At 35.6% G+C, this 9,644-nt stretch overlaps 1 protein-coding gene and 1 long non-coding RNA gene across 4 annotated transcripts; both read left to right on the forward strand.

Annotated features, from left to right (window-relative positions):
• The first annotated feature begins 2,143 nt into the window (after positions 1-2,143).
• On the forward strand, positions 2,144-8,838 carry LOC110930167. Its single transcript, XR_002587672.2, has 3 exons — positions 2,144-2,345; positions 7,212-7,690; positions 8,659-8,838. It is a non-coding gene; the product is annotated as an uncharacterized LOC110930167 (long non-coding RNA).
• LOC110930166 lies at positions 3,198-5,634 on the forward strand. Of its 3 annotated transcripts, XR_002587670.2 has the most exons (8): positions 3,198-3,313; positions 3,412-3,508; positions 3,616-3,684; positions 3,805-3,873; positions 4,091-4,223; positions 4,375-4,604; positions 5,154-5,266; positions 5,417-5,634. XR_002587670.2 is itself a non-coding variant. In XM_035987595.1 (6 exons), coding segments are annotated over exons 3-6 (390 nt in total). In that variant the 5' UTR covers positions 3,210-3,313; positions 3,805-3,873; positions 4,091-4,222; the 3' UTR covers positions 5,454-5,634. The 3 variants fall into 3 exon arrangements, 2 of the variants coding, with proteins under 2 accessions (XP_035843488.1, XP_035843489.1); XM_035987595.1 differs by lacking the exons at positions 3,412-3,508; positions 3,616-3,684 and having other exon boundaries at positions 3,210-3,313; positions 4,366-4,604; XM_035987596.1 differs by lacking the exons at positions 3,198-3,313; positions 3,412-3,508 and having other exon boundaries at positions 3,525-3,684; positions 4,366-4,604.
• Positions 8,839-9,644: the final 806 nt, after the last annotated feature.

Consider the following 9,644-nt stretch of genomic DNA (forward strand, 5'->3'; position numbering starts at 1 on the left):
ACGATTTAGACAAATATTGGGAGGGAGTGATACTTACACTCGAACCCGGAGAATGTAAACATGTAAGATGAGTTAGATATGCATTGGGAGGGGGTGTACTTACACTCGAACCCGGAAAATGCAAATATGTTCCTTAACGGGTCATTTTTTGTAAAACGTCGAACTTAAAGATAAAGTCAGAATATAAAAACTGAGGCGAGGTCTTAATGCATACCGGGAGGGTTGCAATAATAACAATTTCGGTAAAACACCCGGTGGATGGGTAAGAATTAAACACATGCGTAAACCAAGAGACGTGAACGCGGGTTGAAAGATCAAAGTAACGTGGATTACGAGTTATGACTATAAAATCTCGTATATAGAAATTGTGAGTAAATATGTTCAACTACTCGAAGTCGAATGGGTCGAATAAAGAATAAAGTTGATTGTTTATAAGTGATGGATTTCACATTAATAGGTCAAACATGTTGAATACAATATAACGCCGAATGGCACAAATGAGCACTAGCCAGATAAAGGTAGTGTTAAATGCAAGAGAATAATGAGCCCGGCAATGGGACATAATCAAACACGAATGTATGTAATCTGGATAATGGCGAGCATAAGATAAACCGACGCATAAATAACGTGAGAAATCATAAAGTCGGAAAATGTGCCCGAAAAGAAACGAATGTAGCCTTAGACTACGGTCAAGGTCAAAGATAATATCAAAACGATAATAAATGATGTTAAGCAAAAACATGGTGCCTTAACGCCGTATGCGTATATAAATGTATACACATTTGAAGGAAGACTCGAATAAAAGATGATCTACGGGATCATCATAACCTACGAGGTATTAATTAGAGCAAAAGGTCTACGAGGCCAAAACGACCCACGGGTCATGAATGGAAAGAAGTTATAAGGACTTCGCCTTAAAGAGGTGAATGTCTAATAAAAAAAATATAAATATAGCCCATAAGGCTAAGTGATAAACCTACGGGTTAGATGGAATAAAGCACGGAAATCAGTTAAGAATCCCCGCATAAAAACTAAGACTGTAAAGGATTAAATTACGGACTGTCAACATCCCGGTATGGATGATTGACACAAGATAAAGAAAAGATCCTAAAACTAAAACTTCGGTTTTAGTAAGAAATAATGTTCTTACAAACATAAATTCTGATAGGAATTTAAATAGTAAGCATGAAAGATACAAGTCTTGACACTGATAGGCGCAAGATGATATATTCGAAAGGTGATATTCTCAAAAATGAAAAGTTGATATAAATTAAACATGATGTAACTCAATCACGGTCAAGAAATGTAATGTGAAGTAGAATCACAATATGACCAAGCAAGCGGTAAAAAGGAACTGGACAAATAAGTCTAGTTAGTGAGACCAGTTAAGGTCAACAATTCAAGTCAAGAAATTTGGTTTGCTCGAAAACGGTGGGATCGGTATAGCTGAACCGAATAGATAAATTTGAAAACAAAAGAATTTGTTGCTAAAAGTGAAATATTTCACTAAAGACCTTTAAACGGGTCAAAGTAACGGATTCACAAAGAATTCGATAGGATATGAAAGCAAGGAATATCGCTAAGTTAATTAAACTAGTGGAAATAACGAGATTACGTTATTCCCAGTCGCATTATGTCATGTAAGATACATAGATGATTAATAACCAAAAGAGTATTACCATACTTTTCTGGTAATACTAACAATCGGTTAAGATAGGAAAAATGCTTAATTGATTATCGAGAGCAAATGCATGGAGTTAAACTCGATAAATTATGTAAGAAAAGGTTTCGAGGACGAAACCTCTTTAAGGGGGGTAGACTTGTAACACCCCGAAAACGGGTTTGGTAATCAAACCCCGTTAGCACTAAAAGACGGGTAAAATACCGTTAGCGGTAAAACTTACCCGGTAAATATTAGGATTTTAAATAATTAATCCTAATATTAAATAAGAAGTGAATAAAAGCTTTTAATGAAATGAAATTTGTAAAAGTCCGAGTAACGGGACTTAAAATACAACGGGTTTTTAACTCCCGGAACCCACTAAGTTAACTAGGTAAGATTAACCTAGTTAGTAATGGGTAATTAAATAATAAACTATGAGTTATAGTTTCATTTATGAATATCTAAACTTGAGGGACCAAAACCGTGAGAAAGGAAACAAGTTTTATTTAATAAAAAAAATAATAACACACCACACACACTAAGTGTGTGGATCGATCTCCAGGAGCGACCAGGAGGGTGAAAACCCTAGAACTCAACAAATCTTGCAAATTGAAGGTTCAATTCAAGTCCAAATCGAATTCTAAACATAGATTCCTGATCCTCATCACAAGGGGATTACAAGGTATGTAAAATTTTGAGAAATCTTTCAACTTGAAATTCTCATGAATTTTGAATAATCTGAGATTCTAGTTGCATGTGTATGTTATGATGATTTAGGAACTACTATAGTGTTTAGGGACAAACCCTAGACAAACACAAGCTGAAATCATGTGAATTTTTAGTGAAAATTATGATCACCATTGTAGGTGATTAGTGAGTTATGTTAAATTTGATGAACACTAGGAAATAGATTGTTAATCTATACTATATTAAAAAGGAGAAGTGATGTACTGAAATGTAATTTTACATTGTATACAAGTTTTGAAACAATATGTACAAAGAAATATAGCACGTTTTAGAGGGGTAGAATGGGAAAGGGCTCAATATTTTAAGACACCTCAGGGTTATAATGGTATGGGAAAACCCTCTCCTGCGTTAATTGTCCAAAGCTTTTCAGGTACTCAAGGAAAGGAAAGGAAAGCGAAGAGATTAGGAGAGAAATCGATAAGAGAGAAATAATTGGTCATAATTGTAATAGTTCAGAAATCACCAAAAACACCGGTGAATCCCAAATGACGTTCCTAACCGGCGAATCCCAATGGATTTGAATGCAATTGATGATTTGACGATGTATTTCTGGATTCAACAGGAAAAAAGAACGATTTTAGTTTTCTGCAAAACTAGGGTTTGTTGCTTCTTCATCCTTATTCCTTTGTTTGATGTTACTTTTTTAACTATTGTAGAAAATTTGGGGAAGAACTGCTAAATTTTATTCCTATTTGGGGAATCGGTGGTCTAGGGTTTCATTTTTCTTCTTCAATCTCTGTATTCTAATGGATTCTTCATCATATCCTCACAAACATCCTATACTCCATTCGCCCTTCTAGGCATATGATCGATCAAGGGTTCCTTTGGTTTGAGCTCAAGTAGTGGCGGCTTCAACTAGGGTTCTATTGCAGAACCGATCTGATTTGAATACCGGCGGCTAAGGTTACGATCAACGAACCCCATCTGTTTCGTTTTCAGCAATAATGTTTTGTTTGGATTTGAAGTTTTGTTGATTTCGTTTTTTTTTTAACTTTGATCAGAGGTGTTTGATGATCCTATGAAAAATTTAGCAAACCAGGGAAGAAAAGAAGATTTGAAAATTCACAATAGATAGCATTAACCATTTTCATAAGTCGGGTGAGCATTCTTGACTTAAGAACCCTTTATCCATATGATCCTTTAGTAAATGAGGATTTTAAGATTTTGATAATATAAGATATTGAGGATTGATATGTGGACACCAGCATAACAGAAGAAAAGTGGAGATAGTTATATCTGGAGCTTCTAACCATAAGATTTATCATTACTATTTAGTAAGTGATCGTAACCTAGCTTTAGAGAGTTCCTGTTCAAATTTTATGTTCTTAAGCATCTTCAATGTGTATTGGTGTAACTTTTAGAAATTGTAGCTAATCCGGTATTGTATATTCAAGGGGAGTGGGAGCTACATGGCCTATGAGAAGCACATGGAATACACGGAGAGAATTACATCCAACTATCAGGTAAATTTTGAGGTGTCCCTATTGCTTATCTTTATTTGAAATGAGATATATTTTAGGAGTACCGTTAAATGATTTCAATAGGTTCAAGGTGAAAAAGAAGCATTTTTTCCACAATTTCATGGCCATTACTTCTATTGGAGTAGTTGGTACTTTAATTTCGTTCGCCATCATAGTGTTCACTATGTTTTATGCTTACAAGTAAACATCACATGTGCAGGATGGCGATACTAAAAGATGTTTGCTCTGTTTGTGTAAGGTAACCCAAATCTATTGCTCATGTTGAGTTGAGTTCGAGATCTTTTCAAGTTGTGGTCATGTTGAGACGAATGATGGATGTAATGGGTGACAAAGTAAGTTTGAGCCTAAGCACCCTTCACTTTAATCTTTGTTTTGAGTTCTGTACCAATTATGAATTGTTAGTTTTAGATCTTTTTTCACTAATGTTCTTTAAACATGACTTTATATGTTCTTTACTTTGACCCGAATCAACAGTGACTTCAGTAAAAAGCATAAAAGATAGACCGATTTCAGGGGCGTTGACCGAAGATGAGTTGAAACAGTTTTCGGGTTTGTCTTGTACACCACCAAGGAAGTCACCTGGCAAAAGCCCTAATGATATGCCAATAAATGGTAGTGTTGGTAGCTACTGGAGCCACACGAGCTCAGCACAATTTTCGAGCCCATGTTCATCGTATAAAGGCATACCGAATGCCACCAGCAAGTACAGAGAGGTATATATATAAATTTAAATCCTTTGTGATTAAAAGGTCTCATGTTTGAGTCTAACGGGCCCACTTTATATTTTTTTGTGTGAAATCTACAAATTACATAGGAGGCAACACGGGCTCGTCAGGTAACGGGTTAGAATTGGCTTGGATTGAAATTAGTCATTTTTGTAGAGTTCGAAACGGGTTGGTTCGGGCTGGGTTGCTCTGTAGCCTGCTTGTTTGTCTTTTTCTACAAAAAAGTTCTATATATATACTTGTAACTATGATTTGATTACAAAAACAACTTTATTACAGTAATAGTCAAAACTTTTTGGACATAACAATTTAGAAAGTTCGGGTCAAACCACATCTGGGTTCAAAGGGGTCCGTACGAATCAGAATGGGCCGAGTGAAAACGCATCAGAACTCCATACGCTTTATAAAAACCAAATATTGCGTACATGGTGCGTGTGTATTGCGCATCATACATCGGCTTTTGGGATGAAAACGCATCAGAACTCCACATGCTTTATAAAAACCAAATCTTGTTATCATGAAATTTGCATTTTGTAGGCTTCAGCAAAGAGATTCATAGTAACAGGAACAGGGAAGATTGTGAGGAGGAGAACTGGGAAACAACATTTGCTTAGAAAGAAAAATGCTAAGAGAACACGTCTCTTAAAACGGTTAGTGTTCAAAACTAAGAAATTATAGATTTGTTTTCTCCGAAACTGTTATCATATGTTGCATTTTAGGCATAGGTTCGAGCTCCGTATTTGATTTGGGTACATAAAATGACCACATTTGAAGGGTGTTTGATCAATTGTTGGATGCAGGTTCAAGTCGACCGCAGTGACTACAACGATGTCATAGGGGCATTGCCCTATCTGAAGGTTTACCGGGCCAATTAGTCCGGACCGTTAAACCGTTTTGACTCAGCTTGCAAGCTGTGTACAGAGCTAATAGGTTTGTTGTATTTATGGTTAAGTGTTTTTACTCCTTTGCCTTGTTCATGTAATTCATAGCCACCGCAGATACAAAATTTATTATGTAATGTGCTTTGAGAGGCACATCTTTTATGAAGCATTACATGTATATTTTCACCGGCTTCTGACTTTTGAAAAGCCACATATAGTGAAGAATGTAGCGCCGCAATGGATTATCTTTCCAGTCAGTTACGGATACCACATCCATTCAGTGTCATAGCGCATGGTCTAACCATTGACTACTCACTTGTACAAAAAAGAAGCTATTGTATGTTACAGGCTTACAACCAAACATGTAGAAATTTAATGTCCAAGGTTAGCCACTTAGGTTACAGCCATATATAGTTATGTCGAAATTTTAGTATAATTTTTATGTTATTATACATATATACACTTTTTAGCCATGGCTTTGTGGTTTAGTGACATTGGTGATTGTTACCCTCTCACAAATGTGACGTTGGTTCAAATCCCTCTAAGTGCAACTTAATTAAGTAATAGTTAAGAGTAAAAAGAAAATATCTTTAAATAAATTCTTTTTGATGGATATTCATTTCAGGTACCAAAAGAGAAATTTCTCAAATGCTAAGAATAAATATGAAAGATTAACGTGTATCCTTCTGGTTTACTCTTTTTTATGATAGTTACAACCTAATTAATGAGTAAATTTTACTATAGCAATTTATTAAGTCTTTAGTTATGTATTTTCATGATATCTAACACCCTCCCAAAACTTGTTTCGCAATCGACTAAGAATAAACATGGTTTCTTTTTCTAGAAATTAACGAAACTTGTAACATATTTTTTTCATACTGTTGTTTGTAGGGGAGGTGAGTATTGGTCAAACATTGTTTACAAATATACCCTTGCGTCTCACTTTAATCTTTGTTTTGAGTTTTGTACCAATTATGAATTGTTAGTTTTAGATCTTTTTTTACTAATGTTCTTTTAACATGACTTTATATGTTCTTTACTTTGACCAAGTCGCAAGTTCACTGAAACGAGAGAAAGAAAACGAGAAACTTTCTGTTGTAAAACATAAGGTATAACCAAACCACAGGAGTCATACACACACCACAAATCCTAACAACAACTATGACGCGACAAAACAAACGCACCCGCCGCAACGCGCGGGCATTCCCACTATCTAGTGTAAATTGACAATTTTGAAGTGAATTCAGAAATTGTAGAAGTTAACCACTTTGTAAGACGGTTGATTTATGTGAAATTTGGGCTAAGAGATAAGCTAGAGACATGATAAATAAACATGTAAAATTCTGCCTTTAAGGTGTTTGATGAAATGCCTCAAAGAAGGCTCGAAACTAGAATTTTTGTAGTTAAAACACTTAATTGTGATGTTTTGGCTATTATACAAAATGTGATTTAAAAGAGTTCTAAATATGATGAACGTGGTTAGAACTTTGGTTAAAACGGTGGTCTAAAGATAACGCATACCGGGTAATTAAAGAATGCTAAAACTAGTTGATGAACTCGAATATGCAATTAGTATACTAATGGGCATTTGACTTTTTAAAAGTCAAACTGACCTATAATCCGATAAATGGTAATCTTTGGTATGAAATGCGTAAGGTGGAATAATCGTATTAAATTGTGATTAAACTAACCACCTTGAAAACAATGATGATAGTTTGACGCGTAACAAGCTAGGTGGAAGCTTGATGAGGGAGCGGGTCAAACGAATCAAGAAGGAAAGGAAAAAAAACATAGTTCGGACACGAAGTAAGTATATCTTACACTAGTCATATATTTCATAATATCCTTTTGTCGTATTACGAAAAAAAAAAGATAATTTATGACGTAAGCCATGGTAGGCTAAAAAGTGTTAAGAAATGGAATTTTAAGTAAGTGACCGCACGGTGTAAATCGGAGCGAGTCATATATATGTTTATTTACGAGGTGGTAATGAGTATCATCTCGCTAATATAATCGGTCAATTCGGCCAAACGGGTCAAAAGGTGAAATTATCACCCTTTGACGATATCGACTAATGGGTTGTCAAGATGCATGATTTTAGGAAATAAATAGCACATGGATGCTTACATCGCTATCGCTTAGCAGCCACTAAGGAAATGTATTAAAACGGGTCAATATATTGATCCGAGCCAGGTATGTATAATAATACAACTCATCATGTAGAGCTTGGAGTTTTATAATTGTTAGACGAGGTTAAAATAAGATATCCGGTTATCTTTTAGGTAAGCCGAATAAGTTGAGTTATGATTAAGGTGTTTTAGAAACATATTGGTTTCTAAACAAGAATATGGTTAAAAGGTCGGATTTGGGGTTCAAACAAGCACTAATAGTCCTTCGTCGTAAAAGAATGACAAAAATTGACTAAAACGCCCTAGTTGGCTAATTCAAATAAACAACCTTTAAAGGTAGTTTTGAAACGAGTTTTACGATCAAGTAGGTAATTGAAATAAGTATTAAGTCGCAAAGGATGTAAACCTTTGGTCAAATGACTCCATACGAGTCTTTGTCGTGAATTTAGTAATCCGACGAGAAAAACTCGGATTATATAGATTTCCCCCTTAAGTCCACCACAAATAAGTTTGTGGTGGAAGATCACTTGATAAGAAATGTTGTATGTTAATGCTAGAAATGAATGAGAGCGTTTCATGATCAAAATATGCATAAACACCCTTAACGGGTCGAAATATGCATATGAGCGTAAACGGTTTTAAGATACGTAAGGAACCCGTGACTTGAACCTAATATGATAGGAATTATTGAAATTATGATTACCGTGAGAATAAGGATCAAACAAACATGTTTCGTTTGATAAAAACATGAATGGGTCAAAATTACGGCAAATTGGAAAAGCTGGATGCAGAGTCCACCGTAAATTACGATGCCACCGTAATTTACGGTGGAGATGAAAAGTCTTACGGTAGCCCCCTACTGGTTTACGGTAGGGGCATGTAGAACCAGTGGCCACCGTAAATTACGGTGCCACCGTAATTTACGGTGGAGGTCAGGTTGAAATTGTTGTTTTGTTATCAATTGTTTCTCGGACCCGTTTAGACACGTTTAAAACCCTGTATGACTAAGCATTTCATGTTTATGAAATGTAGGTACACTATGGGATGCCGGAAGACGATCAAACTGAAGAACCGAACACAATAAAGACTCATGCTTCCGCACATTTCCTCGTTGTAAATTTTAACGACGAACCCAATCACGTTCGTAGAATAGCTTATGAATTGTAAAAGTTTTAATTTACTCGGAATTTCCTAAGGATACGTAACACTAAATACATGTCTGTATTCGTAATTTATACGAAAACCTTTAAAATAATAACTAGAGTGTTACAAGTTGGTAATCAGAGCTCATAGTTAAAGAGTAAGGTGTGTTCGGTTCGAGGCTTGATCGCAAATCCGGTAAGTGTAAGTATGTTAATCGTTTAGCGTATTAAAGTGTTGTAAACAACACATAGGGTTATCGTGAAATACACGTTACCCCAAATTAAATGATAGATATGGTTAACAACATTTCGTGCGTTGACACATATAGTACAAAAGCCTTGTACTATGATACGGGCATTTAGTAAAGTTGACATTACTAACTTTGTGAATGTCTTGATTGAAGGACACTTACATTTAAAGATGGAAAAGGTTAAACAAATGCAAGATGTGATAGAGGAACAGTCCGAGGCATGACAAGAGGAACATGCCCATCAAGGACTAAATCGAGTAACGACCGCGAACAAGGCTAATGGCAAGAGAAGCCCGTTAGGGCAAGCATTATCAGGTGCACGTTTTAAATCATTGCATAAATAGTAATATGCAACAGATATGTAGAGACTGAAAGTTGCATATGTAGATTGAAAACTTGGAAAGACCTGAATAGAAAACCTATCCGGGATATTGTTTCCAAGAAAAACAGATAGAGGTATTACTTACATAGGGCGTGATGTGAAAACTGTAAAAAGGTCATGCGTGTCATGTGTTAATCGCTTACTCTGGCCAAGTAAGTAGCGGCATATGATACCATGAACTTCTTTGGCAGCTTGGGTTTTTGATTGATGATTCCCAAGAAACTTAAGAAGAACCCTAATTAC

This window comes from Helianthus annuus, chromosome 3 (genome assembly GCF_002127325.2).
Source record: "Helianthus annuus cultivar XRQ/B chromosome 3, HanXRQr2.0-SUNRISE, whole genome shotgun sequence".
In the NCBI taxonomy this organism is placed as follows: Eukaryota; Viridiplantae; Streptophyta; class Magnoliopsida; order Asterales; family Asteraceae; genus Helianthus; species Helianthus annuus.

Coding starts and splice junctions, on each gene's coding strand:
- LOC110930166 (XM_035987595.1), top strand. Junction 4,605..5,153: donor CCACCAGCAAGTACAGAGAG/GTATATATATAA, acceptor TGCATTTTGTAG/GCTTCAGCAAAGAGATTCAT. Junction 5,267..5,416: donor AGAACACGTCTCTTAAAACG/GTTAGTGTTCAA, acceptor TGTTGGATGCAG/GTTCAAGTCGACCGCAGTGA.